Below are 14,908 nucleotides of genomic sequence, written 5' to 3' on the forward strand. Positions count from 1 at the left end.
TGGTGAAGAATGTGTTTCTGTATTGGGTGGATACAAGAGCGTTTGCATTATTTTTCAGGATGAGTGTCACAACTTCATTAAAGTTCTTCTGAAGAAAAACGAGGATACTTTGTTTGTCTGTGGAACTAATGCCTTCAACCCTTCCTGCAGAAACTATAAGGTAAATGTGGTTTTGTCTGTTAGAGCCACACGGGCCGGAGGTAGTCCATAATTTACTGTGATTATACCTGCAGCAGCCTAAGAGGGGTAATTCAACACCATCTGGGTTCCTCTCACTCCTTGGACTTAATGTACTGCTCCACATGACTGATCTTGAGCAGGCTCCTGAGCTTCCTGTGTGTGCAGGATTGATTGACACATCTCTAAGGAGCCTACCCAGCAAAGTTAGTTTCTCTAAGACCCTATTCTTCATTGTTCGGAACACCAACAGACTTTTCCACGTATACCACATGGATTTCCTGTCTCTCCCTTTCTCTTTCTCCCTCCCACCCCACCATCTCCTCTCAGAGCCCAAAACCACACTTATGTTGTAAATGATTCCTATTTTAAGAGATATCTCAAAAGCATGCCCTTGGAAACTGCAGACTTTCTTCTAGGTTAAGATTTCTAAGAACACGGACATGCAATTCCATTGAGCACTCTGCTCACTCGACAGTGGCCTTACCTACTGTGGGGGTAGGTAAATTAAGGGGACCCTGGGACATGCAGGGGGTAAAAAATTAAGTTTCCGAGCATTAACAAATCAAGTTAGTTCTGAGCAGCGGGTAGAGGTATTACTGAAGCAGCAGAAGCAGAGGTTGCAATGATCTAAGGTCTTGGCTCCACATCTTTTAGCTCCCCTTGCCCCTTCTTTCCACCACTGTCCTTCTTTCAGCAAACATGTGCTCGGTTGATTGCATGGCCAGGCACTGAGGCTGTGAGGACAAATAGGCCTCCATCCTTAGGGAAGCCAGACAGGGAGAAGAAAACTAATGCCATGGGGTTGCTGCCATGGTAACATAATGCAGAGCATGATGGAAGCGCAACAGAGAGGTACTAATCTTAGCCTGAGATGAGGACTCAGAGGAAGCTTCTAGAAGGAGGTAGATGACCCCTCTCTTTAAATGCTCCCTCCTGCTGTTCTCATATATCGACCATGAACACCCCCGGTCTGGAAGACAGACACCTTCAAGCCTTGTGAGTACAGGGACCATGTCTGTGGCCATGGCACCCAACCTAGTGCCCCCTGACAGGCACTCTGGATTTTTGTGAGGGTGAAGAGTGAATGAGATGCCTGACCTTTGTTTTAAAGAAGTAGAAATTAACCGAATGAAGAGAGAAGGGCATTCCAGGTAGAGGAAAGGGTACTACAAAGGCACTGAGTAGGAAACAGTCTGTTCAGTGTGAGAAACCTCCTTAGAGTCTGCAGTGCTGGACTGGGAAGTGACAAAACAAACCAGGGGCTGGAGAGATAGGTGGTCCCAGAGATGAAGGGAAGAGAACGGATTCAGAAGATATTTAAGTGACCCAAACCAGGAGGATTCAATATGTGATGAGCAGCATGGGATAAGGAGAGAGAGGAGTTAAGAATGACTGTTCGGGACAGGGGGGCAGCCCGGGTGGCTCAGCGGTTTAGCGCCGCCTTCAGCCCAGGGCATGATCCTGGAGACCCAGGGTTGAGTCCCACATCAGGGCTCCCTGCACTGAGCCTGCTTCTCCCTCTGCCTGTGTCTTTGCCTCTCTCTCTCTCTCTCTCTCTCTCTCATGAATAAATAATAATAATAAAAAATCTTAAGAAAAGAAGAATGACTACTCGGCTATCTCTTTGGGTAGGTTTGGACAGGGAATAAAAGCAGAAGAGCAGTGGGATTGGCTGGGGCAGGCAGTGAGAAGGTGTGGCTTTGGTTCTGGGCCATGATGAGGACGCCCAGCCCTGCGGGTGGCGATGCCCAAGGGATGTGAACAGACACAGCTAACAAGCAGATGGATGGGTGAGCCTTGATTGAGGGACAGATGTGGAGAGAAAGACACATTTGGGTTTCACCAGCATCAAGTGAACTCCGAGGGGTGTGAAGAATGAGAAAAGAAATGATGGGCTGATACCCAAACCAGAGGGCTCACCAACAGTTTTAAAAGCCCCTCAGCCTTAGCACAGACCTCAAGGGGAGGGCCTTGTGGACCCTTCCGCTCCTCTTCCATCTTACACTTGGAAATGGGGACCAGCAGAGCCAGGATTGGGGTGAGCAAGGGAGGCATTCGCCCCAGGTACAAAATGTAAGGGGGCACGGTTGTTCAATATCAAGGTAAGTGATATCTTCAGTGCAGTATTTTTCAAAAATCTAAATTAATGTAAAAAATTCTGTCCTAAAATGGCGAACTTTTTGATACTGGCAGGATCCATTCAGCCTGTAACAGGCAAACATTTACTCTGGCCAAGGGACAGCGTACAGCTGACGTTTTGACTTGAATTCTCCCACTTAATATTCCATCCCCGTTTGTCATTGTTTAGGACTCATTAAGATTAATGCTTTTCACAATTCCCAACCAATTCCCTAGCTGGAAAGCTATCTTTTATGACAAATGACAGGTTTTCTTGGCACTGTGAGACACAGACCCGGAGTGGTCTAGCTCATTCTGCCCATACATGTTCCATTCCCCAGGATGCCTGACCTGTGGCAAGACAATCACCTCTCTCTTGTTCTGGCCACATCTGCTGAGACCTGTTCGGGAGCCTGCGCCTCTCCGAAACCCACGGGATGCTCTCCCGCACTTCCTGTCTCTTGCCCAGCACTGTGAAAAGTAGGGAGCACTCGGAAAAGTGTTTTTCCAGACTCAGGGCAGCAGGACTTTGTTGATGATATGAAACAAGAATGTATTTGGCTGCAGGAAGAATGGACAGTGTCTCTCTCTCTCTCTCTCTCTCAAGCACTTTTTCTGAACAGATCAGGACTAGAGGTTGAAAAACAATACAATGACCAGACCCCCTCTCCCAAAACCCAAGTCTCTTAGCACAAAAACATCAAGGTGATGATACTAACTTGAAGCAGGAGGGTGATACATTTTCAGAGGTCTCCACCTCTGCACCATGCCCCGATTTATACAGTTTTAAAACAGAAGCAACCTGAATATATTAGGAAGATTATAGCCCCAAATAAGAATTTGGGATGTCACCCACTATAAATCTAAAACCACACCCCATGGTCTTTCTTCCTCTGTTCTCTAAAGCTCTTAAACTTCTGCAAAAAAAGTCAGGCTGATTCTTAATGTAATTATGTGTACTCTATGGTGATTTAATTTCCAGGGGCTGATATTAGGTCTGAGATTGGGCGACTACCACCAGGATTAGTTCTAACTTCATGGAAAGAGGATTTCACCATGCATTGTTTTGTCTCTGGGCTTTTCCAAACTCACCAACCGAAACATTAATACCTCACTGCTTCTTGCCTTTGACTTGCTATAGCTATGGCTACTGCTTTTTTTTTTTTTCTGTTTTAGAAGTAGGTACATTTAATAATGTAAATCCTCCATTGTATATGGTCTCCCCATTGCCAGGATTACAGCATGCACTGCTTGGGATAAAAGCATTTCCGCTGCATCACTGTGTACTTGCCAGATCCAGAGACCACAAAGTCTGTCACAGTTTAACAAGATGCCCTTATTGGAGGGTGGGTGGGGGAACCTTTCATAGAAATGTGCTGAGGGGAAGAGAGTACTTTTAAAGGGTGTCCCACCTGAACATCTTTCCCCTAAAAATACTGCTTTGGGGGTTCTCAACTAGTTTGAACAAATAGGATGGGTTTCAATGGGAGCTATCTCAGAGCCGTTACTGAAGACAGAAGTCCTGGCATATTTCTGCAACAGTTCCTGGGGGTTGAGGGCAAAAAGCACAACGAGTGGACAATACTGCCAGCTGCTCCAAAAGCACCTCACTCCTCCCACCCAGCAGACTCCAAACACCTTGACTTAAGGCGCCCTGACTTCCAGCGCTCAAGGCCTTTCAGCAGACCCTTCCTCTGCACCAGTGCCGTCTTGGGCTCCCCTCCTTCCAGTTTCGTATCTGTAGTCAAAGCAGGCAACTGCCAGGTGTAAACAAGATAGCCCCGAGCAACAAAAAGAAGAACGAACCACAGAGAGTTATAAAAACATTAATGCCCTGGAGTAGATAATTTTATGGGCTCTGTGGTACTGAGCTGTAAATGCTAAGGAGATGCCCTGGTGTAAGGAAGACGACCACATGGTACAAGGCGGAAACTTTGAGCGGGGGGCAGTGACAGAGGAGGGTCTGTGCCACCAGGTCGTGCAAAAGGCTAAGCGTCATCCTGCTCCTACTGCTGCCATCTCCTCGGATCTTGGGCTTCTGTACTGGATCCTTCGTATCTAGTGGAGCAGAATATAGAAAGAGAACAGGAGTGAAGGACACTGGAAGGTTTTTAGAGACCAGACCTAGACGAGGCACACAGCCTTCCACTCACATGCTGTTGACCAGAGCTCATTCTGTGATTGTGCCTAACTCCAAGGGAGGGTGGGAAATGTAGTTTAGTGTGATGTGGAGGAAAGGGAAATAGAATTTGGTGCGCAGCTGAACAACCAGCAAGGCTCTTCCACACCCTCAAATCTCATGAAGCTAGGTGGGTAGCTTGCAGGAGTAAGACAAGCAGGGCGTACATACGTCTTGTGGATAAAGAGGCCTTGGTGCTGGAGTCCACATGCTTCTTTGAAGTAGATGATAGGGTGACCATGACTGAGCTTCTAGTTGGTTGCTGCCACTTGGGTACAAAAGGCATGAATTGACTTTTCCACTTGCTCGGAAATAAGAAACCAGGTTTCATTTGCAATCTCCTTGCGTTAAAATAGAACTCAGTTTTTCTTTTCTTTTCTCTCCCTCCCTGTCCCCATCCCTGCCCCACCCTTCCTTTCTTTCCATACTAAGAGGGCCAAACAAAACTCACTGACAGACCAGTTATAACCTCCAGCATGCAGGAACAAGGCCTGGGGTGAGCACACAAATGGATGTCAAATGGCAGCCCCACTCCTGACTGCCTTTGACTTGTGTGAGCCCCTCACCTTCTGAACCTCTCCTTCTGATCTACATGATGGGAGGCTGGGACATGTTTCTGAAGTTGGTGCAATAGGGCCACCTAAGCTCTGCTTGCCTCAGTGTTTTTGCATCTCTGCTGATGCCATACTATCCTGCCAGCTAACCAGAGGGAGAATTCCAGTGTCTACTATTGGGATTTAACCCACAAAGGCAGGTTCCTCAGACAAAACAAAACCAAAGACTGAGATCATTCTCTACAGAGCTCATGACTCAACATTTAATTCAGAGGCAGTGGCAGAGGAAGGGAGGAAGTCTTCCCAATGATTGCCTTAAAATTTCCTTTTCCAAAGACAAGATGCTTATTTCTAGGCCATTCCAAAAGGATAGGCAAATCTATTTACTATAATGGTTAAGAGTGAAGCAAACAGGCCTGAATCTCAGACTCTCCTAGCTATAGAACCTCGGACAAAGGAGTTATTCTCTCCAAAGCTCAGTTTCCCCGTCTGAAACCAATGGATGTATCTCAGGGTATTTGAGGATTGCCTGCACTACACGTATGAATTACTTCACACACTAAGTGCTTTATAAGTATTAGTTGCTATGACTACCGTTGGTTGTTATTGTTCCTAATTAAGTCCTATTGTTTCATTTAGATGGATACCCTGGAACCTTTTGGGGATGAATTTAGTGGAATGGCCAGATGCCCTTATGATGCCAAACATGCCAACGTTGCACTGTTTGCAGGTAAACCAGCCGATTTCTCCTCGTTGCATTTGCTCTCTCATGCCTGTTACCGAGAATCTGCTCTGGAGGATTCAGAGTCACACTTGTACTCCGAGTCTCTGGTGAATACTGTAATTAAGAATGCCTTTTCCATTTGAAAGTCACATGGAAATTGTACACTTGCTTCATATAAGGAGTCTCTGCCACACAGAATTGGTGCCTGTGTGCCTTAGAAGAGGATACAGCTTCGCACTGAATGCGTGGCATGTCTGTTTAGGGCATGTTGGGTTCGAACAATAGAAGATTCTTCCTTGAACCACCAATGTAGATTGATGATTCAAGGTAGGATTGACTTTAGGGGTCGTGTGATTCAGAGACTCCTCTGTACCATCATCTAGGACAGAGGGCCTCTTCACTTCTCTGCTCTCTTTCACTTCTCTCTCTAAGAGGGACTGGCTACTCTCATAGACGCAGGGTGCCTGCCAGCTCCAGTTAGGGCTACATGTGCTCTTGTCCACGTATAGATGAGGAAAGGGAGGAGACAAAGTAAAGCTGCAGGAAGATCTCTACGTAGTGAGGCCACATGCCTATGAGTTTCTAGCAGTCATCTCAATCATCATTTACCTGATTGGGGTGCATGCTTCTCTCTAATGGAAAGATAATACTGGGGGGTGAAGCTGACGGGCTTAGGTTGATGTATACTCCTCATCCCCCCCCTTCCTTCTTCTGGCAAATAAGCAATCATCTTCAGATTGGGATTCGTGTGTGTGTGTGTGTTTCAATTAGGAATTTATTTAGGAATTCACTGCCAGCTGTGTGGAGGTGGGTGTGGGGAGAAGTGTTGGTATAATAGTGATTGTTACAGCATGCAATAAAGCAGTTAGCTATAATTTCTATCACAACAGCTAAAAACTGGCACATCCCAGCTTGATGAGGAACTTTAGGGCTTTGATTATGAAACAAGATTAGCAATTTGAACCTTGTTCTCGGGGCCATGCATTTGTGAGCCTGGATCTGCAATCCCAGATTGGAGAAATGGCTTGAGCCAAGAAGGGTTCCTCAGGTTCTCCCCAGCCCCCGAAGTTAGAGCACAGTATGGTAAAACACAATCTTATAAACCTGCCAGTCAGCATGAGCAGGAGCAAAGCCAATGCTAAGAGGACCTGAGTGCACAACTTCTACTACAGCACCGTCCTGACACTTGAACCCACTGGTACCATGGAGGATGTGGGCTACAGTGGAAAAGTTTACTGTCAACTGAAGAGAGGACTGTTGCAGCCTGAGGTAGAAAGGGAAGAGAGAGTCTCAGAGTATTAGCTCAGGCCACCAACCTTCCAGGAGCTCCTCAGAGCAAGCCCTGTTAGACAATACTGTGAATACCTCTCCACCTCCCCCTACAGGGATACTGGAGAGTTTTTCATTGGACTGTTTGAAATCCTACAAAAGCTCAGCCCTTATTAATAGAAGATCCTTGTTGGAGCTAAATGTTTGTCATATTAGCAAGAGTAGCAGAATAGTGCTCTGTTTTATTAAGTGAAAGTTCTGGTGAGATACCCAATGTCATATACAAAACAAAAGGCATAATAGAAAGTGGATGGGAGGAAAACACACAGACCACACACACACACACACACACACACACACACACAGAACCATCCCACTGCCCCCCCACTAGCCGAGCAGCATCACCCCCCAATATTACTAAAGATTGATTCTTTAAGAAAAGCTGTGATTGTAGATATGTGTTTAGCAATAGATAGTATGTCTGCCATCTGTAGTTCGAATCTAACCAGTCAACTTTTATTGATATATGGCTGTGAATAATGCAGATATCAAGACAGCTCTAACTTGAACCTCAGCAAGTTTTAGTTATTTTTAGCCCAAAAGCATACATCCAGAACTTTTCATAGATATGTTTGGATAAACTTTTCTAAAAAATTATTATGCTTATCCCACCAGTGGATGGGCTGAAATAGTACTGTAGTGTACATAAGCCAATTTGACATACAACCGATGGAGGTATGTAACCACTAAAACTGAACCAAGGAAGTATTTTTTATTTTGAACAAAATTACTGTTTCTGTTTCACATACTGCATAGATTTTACTATTCCAGAAGATCCTATTTGATTTTTTGTATGCAGGATGTTTATCAATCGAAGAAAACACCCCCAAAGTGTTAGGGATTAATCTTCAATGTTCTTCATTCTCTTTTGCCTTAAATAGCTCCCCAACAGCAGGAATTCTCAAACAAAGGCCAGACTGAACTGTGTCACCCCTTTCCCTTTTCTCCTTGCTTTGGCATTTTGAGTGTCAGAATGTTTTTATTTTATGACTTTGAAACACTGAAGCAGTTATTTCTTCTTTAAGTACACTGACAGAGCTCAGTGGCTCTCATGACTGATGGAAAGAGAAGAGAAGCAAGTGATTCTCACAATCAAAGCAGCAATTTAGTCAAGTTGGTTTTGTTTTGTTTTGTTTTGTTTTGTTTTGTTTTGTTTTGCCTATGAAACCCCTTTCTCTGACTCTCCTCACCTGCCCAGGCTAAGGACTCCATCACTTGTGCTCATACTTAGAATTTCTGGTTATACAATCAGTTCCTGTCTTTCCCTGGGCTCTTACCTAATCCAGTTTGCCACAGCGTGGTGGCAGTAGCAGTGTGCAAGGGGCCTTGGCCTTGAAATTCCAGCCAAGGTCCATCTAATCAAGTGAAGCAAACAGCATTTTTCATTTGCCCAGTTCCCTGAGCTGCCGCTGCTTAGAAATTGCCATGCAATTTAAAAATGAAAAATGTTTCATCTCTCAAGATCCTAATTTAAAATGGTTGGGAATGTGGGCCAAGTATTTTCCCAGTGACTCTTGGATTTTTCCCAGTTGTCCTATCTCATTTGCCTGAAGTAGGAAAGCAATCCGGGGGATGTCTCTATTATTCCCCCACGCCCACTGCCTTGCTCCCACCCTGTTCATCTCTTTTCTTTTTTCTTCTAAGATGGAAAACTGTACTCAGCCACAGTGACTGACTTCCTTGCCATCGATGCGGTCATTTACCGGAGTCTTGGAGACAGCCCAACCCTACGGACTGTCAAGCATGATTCCAAGTGGTTGAAAGGTGAACAAACAATTAAGAGAGGGGCGGGGGGTAAGGAGATGTGTATCTTGAGGAAGATTAAGAGTCTGGGCAGACCGGACTATAGTTTCATTTTAGTGAAACTAAAATGGCTTCTGACAGACAGGAAGGTGGAAATGGCATCTTTTGCCTCAACTGATTTATTTACCTCCCCCCTTTCACTTCCCATGAGTTTCTGGAGAACTAACACAACTACCGATACCACTACAGCAGAATACACTACATTCATCTTCCCTCCCTGAAGCTCTCGTTCCAGAGCCTGACATGCCAAGAACTGAACATTTCTTTCATGGAGGGGAAGAGGGGACTGGAAGTGGGGGGGGGGGCAGGAAAAAAGCTATTCACAACCCCATAGGAGTCAGGGTTCACAAGGGGGAGATGCATACCAAACCTTTTCTGTAATATGGTCATTCTGTTGGAGAAAATAAAATTACAGATACATGAAAATTCATTTATTCTTCATTGTTCATTGCAACCACTTCTGAAAGACAGACTGTATAGGCTCGAACGCCTTCTGGAATCATCAGCACTTGCAGGTGTGATCATTAGAAATGGTTCGTGTCCACCCCATGTCTAAAGGACCTACACTTTTAATTAATATCATGTCTCTGGTTGCAACTGATTTCAAGTTCTTTTCACTCTGTGATGTGTCCCCAATTAAAGTGCCGTTTGCCCACAGAACCGTACTTTGTCCAAGCAGTGGATTACGGAGACTATATCTACTTCTTCTTCAGGGAGATAGCAGTGGAGTACAACACCATGGGAAAGGTAAGAGGGGTGGACGTTTCACTTGGAGCAATGTCGTTATGAATGACCTTGACAGAAGAACTATAAGTCTAACCACAAGGTCATCATTTTGAGAAGATTCTGCCAAAAACTGGTGGCCATGAGCACTGTGCTGCCTCAGAGCCCTGTGAGCTTTTGCAGAACAATCCTAGACCCCAGGGAACCTCTGACATGTTTCTACTGAAAATGTAATGACAGAGGTTTGTTTGGTTGATTTCATACTGAGTTTCAAGTATCTTGAGATGTGGTTTCCAGATATACTCATTGTTGGTTTTTTTTCCTCTCTTTTTAATTCAGTTTTTTTCATGGAAGGAGCATAAATATGCAGTACCTTTGAGCAAACTGAGAGTCTTGACTGTCTTTATTGCAAAAAGCAATACCACACTTAACGGGATGTCCACTTCAGTTATTTTTACCAGAGTGGATCAAGGTCACAAAGTTGGAGGGCACAAATTCATTGTCAGGGTGGCTTGCAGGGTTAGAAGAATTCAGAGTATGAGATTCGGGCCCAGAGGCAGCCAGTGAGAATGGCAGAGATGGCGCATACAAAGTGTGCTTTTGTTTGAGGAAATAAAAAGCTAAGCAGTCTGTATGGAAATGAGTTTATCTGGCTGGGAGCTGATCCCCCGAAGGATTTATGGCTCGGTATTAAATGCCACAGCCTTATCTTTCAAAACATGCTGTTCCAATGAGTCTCCCCCCACCCCCGCCTCTTTTTTTTTTTTTTGCTACTAATTTTAGAAACATGGGATTAAATGAAGCACCTTGTTGTTGTATTTCTATTTCTACGAAGATCTCTCAAAGTGAGCGTATTTCATTTTCCCTGTGTGTCTTTCTTCCGCAGGTAGTCTTCCCGAGAGTGGCTCAGGTTTGTAAGAATGACATGGGAGGGTCTCAGAGAGTCCTGGAAAAACAGTGGACGTCTTTCCTAAAGGCTCGCCTGAACTGCTCAGTTCCCGGAGACTCTCATTTTTATTTCAACATCCTCCAGGCGGTCACAGATGTGATTCACATCAATGGCCGTGATGTTGTCCTGGCAACATTTTCCACACCTTATAACAGGTAACCATGCCCTAGCTGTGCTGACCTCGCTGGGCCTTCCCAGCTTCCTTTGCCCAAGGGATTCTCTCCTAATACACAAGATTTACAACTAATGCAAAAAAACCTGCTGCTAGCTATTTGTGGCTAAAAAGCACTTAACACTGCCATTTCATCAACAAATTAACAATCGGTTTTAAGCATTATTAGATTAGGATTTTAGGGGGATGTAATCAGATAAATTATAACAATATCTCCTATTTATATGCCTGGCGTGTGAACACGTCTCGTGTGTTATTTCTAAATCTCCCCAGTAATATTGAAAACTGTTGCCCTCTTTTTATACTTAAGAAAACTAAACTCATTTATAGCACCTGGTCCAGCCAGTCAGGAGACGGAAGAGGCGCGGTTAGAACTCAAGAATGCTTCTCCTTCCTCGTCAAGGTCATCTGGCGTTCTGTTTGTCTTTTACTATTTCTATGTCTGGATCTATAACTTTTGAAGTAAAAACACTGAACATTTATTTAGAGGCTACAGGGTGAAATGTAGGGTTCAGATGGTGCAAGTCCACGGTGCATCCCGCCGGAAGGGCCTGGAGCCAGGACCCCCCCTACCACCACTGACTCTGGGGGGGCCTGCATGAGGATGTAGAAGTCGTTGAAGCTGTACCTAGAAATACTGAGTGTCAGCCTGTTCATTCCTCTGCTTGTGTTTATTTAAACAAAGACTGAGTAACCAAATGACATACTAAAAGTCGTTTCTGGAGCAGCAGAAATGTGTGGAGATTGAAAAATAAGAGGAAGGCAGGCATTAAATTCCCCGGTACTGAGCTCTCCCTAACCTCAGTGTAATTGGACATGGTCATGAAATCTAAAAACATATACTTCATTCTTATTCTTGGGGAGAACTTTGGGTGTTCTATATTCTCTTCCTCTGGGCATACACTGTTTGGGTCTGGCTTATACTTCTTATCAAGACTTTTACAAACCCCATGAGCATCAGATGACAGGCACCTGCATGATGAGAGTGGAAGACACCCGTAGAAAGAAATGCTTAAGATGCAGGGAGAGTCTGAAACAGAACACGGCCAAAGGAGGCACTAATGTTCCTCAGTTATCTGGAGAACAGGAGTCAAGAGCTCTCCACTAAAGATACGTGAAAATATGAATCCATATTGCAACAAGAAGTATTCAGTCCCATCTAAGTGAGCTTTAACCATCCGCAGGGATTTTCAGCCTTGAGAATAGAAAAGATACAAAAATCCAGGCCGTGACTGTTCATACTTTGGAACCCAAGTATCTAGGATTGTTTAAAAAGAATACTGTCTTGGTACATGGGAATGCAGGGCTAGAAGAATTTCAGGACACAGTTCTAGTTTGTTTTGGGGAAAGTGGTTTGAGGATGAGTTGCTGTGTAATTACAAGACAGTAGTAGATTCTTGTACGTTACAGATACTCTTTTCTTGTATATTATAGATACTCTTTTCTTAAGAGATCCCTAGGAAGCACCCAATTAGTACATGCTGAGGCAGTCTCAGGAATCTTATTTGTTCAGTAAAATCAGAAAATGATGAAAATGCACATAACCCATTTTCATCTATAAATTAGAGTCCATCTCTGGTTTTACTGGCTCTGGTTTCATCTTTAACACCTCATCCTCTATACATGTGTCTTGAGCTGAGAGCCTATGTTATTTATTGAGCATTTACTGCTGGAGATTAGGGATTCCATAAATATATGCTGAAGGAACAGAAGGTGGGAAGAAAGGATGAATGAAGGAAAGATGAACAGAAGGTGGGAGGGAGTAAAGGAAGGAAGGAAGAAGAAAGGATTTCACAAGTGATTCTGACCTTGGGAAGATTATCAAACTCCACAGTGACTTTAGTTATTATGAGGTGCCTCATAAAATACTTTAGCATCTATCCTATTTGTCATAATATTTAAAGCAAATATGCATACCTGTTACTTTTAGGAAAGGGAGATGTGAAGAGAGTCTTTGCTAGGCTCTGAGATTCCAAAACGAATAGGGATCACTGTCTTATTTATTCAATTCCTTGCACAATGTATACATAGTCTACATATTTGAAAATTCATCCCGCCACCTTGTTTTAAATGAGCTTTCTAATCCTCTCCCTAATTCTTGCTTTATTAGTAATACTTCACTAACTGTGTTATGAAATTAAAGATGGCATAAAATTCCCCTCATCACTTAGGAAGTGATTTCCATATCCTTTCAATGTTTGCAAAATCAATACTAAATCATCTCTCTGCGCTGGACGATGTTGACATGCTGCAAAGTGCCCCTTCCTTGCCCTGGACGCTCCTGCCCATGCAATGGCCCACTACCTCAAAGCCTGGTAAAAACTCTTGGCCAGACAGTGCCTGCAGTTTATATGATCAAAATCAAAGAACAACCATACTTAGAAACAAACATGGGTTCTAAGAGTGAACCCAGATGAATGAATAATTCATGCTTTCTCTCCACTGATGAAAATAAAAATCCCAAAGTCCTTCCATGAGTACCAGAGAAGGATGTAATTACAGAGATTACCACTATTATTATTATTTAGCACTTAATAGGGCACTTTATTTACAAAATGTTGGTACTTTAGAGATTTAAGTTGTTTAGTCTGATGCAAATAAATAGGATATAATCATTGAAATGGGCTGTGGGGAACCTAAAACAAGTGTGCTTTTCCCAATGCGTGCACTCTCACTTCCGGAGTCCCGGCTGGAGAAACCAAATCCAAGGAAGCAATATAGGAACACTTTTACTTCGAATGTGCACCAGGATTAGAGATGGCAAAATGTTTTCCAAAGATTTTATCTTTGGGTTAGTGACTGAAAATTCAGGGAGTTTATGAACATTCTAAACCACCAATTATAAACAAATGCAGTTCCAAAGGCAACAGAAACACGAAGAAGTTTTTTTATCTATGACTTTGCTATTAAGCAATCCTTTCTTTAAATCCACTGACATAGGGACACCTGGGTGGCTCAGTGGTTGGGTGTCTGCCTTCGGCTCAGACGTAATCCTGGAGTCCCAGGATCAAGTCCCACATCGGGCTCCCCTCCAGGAACCTCCTTCTCCCTTTGCCTGCATCTCTGCCTCTCTCTGTGTGTGTCTCATGAATAAATAATTAAAATTAAAAATAAATAAATAAAACCACTGATGCAAACGTGAGTCAGAGAAACATTCACTGGAATATATTAGGATCCCTTACATCTACAGAGATCTGGGTGTGAACTTTAGGTTTCCAATGCCCCTAATAGGAAAGTTGCTTTGGAGTGTGTTTTCCAAGCTGCATACATAGTAACTTCTGTGAGAGTAACACTGTGAAATGTTATGTCCTAGCATCCCTGGATCTGCGGTCTGTGCCTATGACATGCTTGACATTGCCAATGTTTTCACTGGGAGGTTCAAAGAACAGAAGTCTCCAGATTCCACTTGGACACCAGTTCCTGATGAACGAGTGCCCAAGCCCAGGTATGTGTAAATATTTATATGGCTATTCTGAACTGTGAGAAATGAGCAGCTTGGTCCTCTGATGGTAACGTATTAAAGAACTGCACACCAGCACCTTCCACGGGGCCACAGAGATACAAATCCTGGGACAACAGAAAGCCCTATGAGGCCATTTGCCCTCATCCCCTTAACCAAAACTCAGAGTTACCTATAGTTATACAATAGTTAAAACAATGACACTCTAGTCTTCTACTTACCTCCATCCCAGGGGCTTGGCCAACGTAATCATAGGAAGATGGGAAGCATCTAGTCCAGCCCTGCTGGTGTTTAGTTGAGAAAACAGAGGCCCAGAGAGTGAGAATGTGTATTGTGGAAGTTCGGAGACTTGAATAGATGATTTCCACTGCTCCACCCTGCTTCCCCGTCCCTCATACAGAGACCCATGTCCTTATACCCTAATAAAATGTGAAATATAAATGGTGATCCCTGGATTCTGTAACCAGGATGGATCAAAGCTGGGTCCAGGACTCCAGGATGGGGGCAGGTAGAGACCAGTGGGCACAGTGAACCATCAAGTTTTTTCTACTCTACCAAATTTTAGTCTGTTGTGGATCCAGACAGGGTCCACATCCTTCTACCAACATGTGCCCCAGAATCGCTTTCATGGGGAACCGGCTGTCCCAGGACAATGCAGAGACCTCTTGGTCCTGTGTGACCTCCATGAAATCTTCACACTAAACCAGCAAATTCATT

General features: G+C 43.9%; 1 protein-coding gene across 6 annotated transcripts in view; it reads left to right on the forward strand.

Annotated features, from left to right (window-relative positions):
- Positions 1-14,908, forward strand: part of SEMA6A (semaphorin 6A) — a 125,601-nt gene that overhangs the window by 74,168 nt on the left and 36,525 nt on the right. For all 6 annotated transcript variants that reach the window (XM_041761430.1, XM_041761435.1, XM_041761436.1 and 3 more), the window contains 6 exons: positions 59-160; positions 5,671-5,761; positions 8,729-8,848; positions 9,546-9,634; positions 10,497-10,714; positions 14,045-14,176. In XM_041761430.1, coding sequence (XP_041617364.1) covers positions 59-160; positions 5,671-5,761; positions 8,729-8,848; positions 9,546-9,634; positions 10,497-10,714; positions 14,045-14,176 — 752 coding nt within the window. The remainder of the gene's footprint in view (positions 1-58; positions 161-5,670; positions 5,762-8,728; positions 8,849-9,545; positions 9,635-10,496; positions 10,715-14,044; positions 14,177-14,908) is intronic.

The sequence above is a fragment of the Vulpes lagopus genome, chromosome 7 (genome assembly GCF_018345385.1).
Source record: "Vulpes lagopus strain Blue_001 chromosome 7, ASM1834538v1, whole genome shotgun sequence".
Taxonomy (NCBI): domain Eukaryota; kingdom Metazoa; phylum Chordata; class Mammalia; order Carnivora; family Canidae; genus Vulpes; species Vulpes lagopus.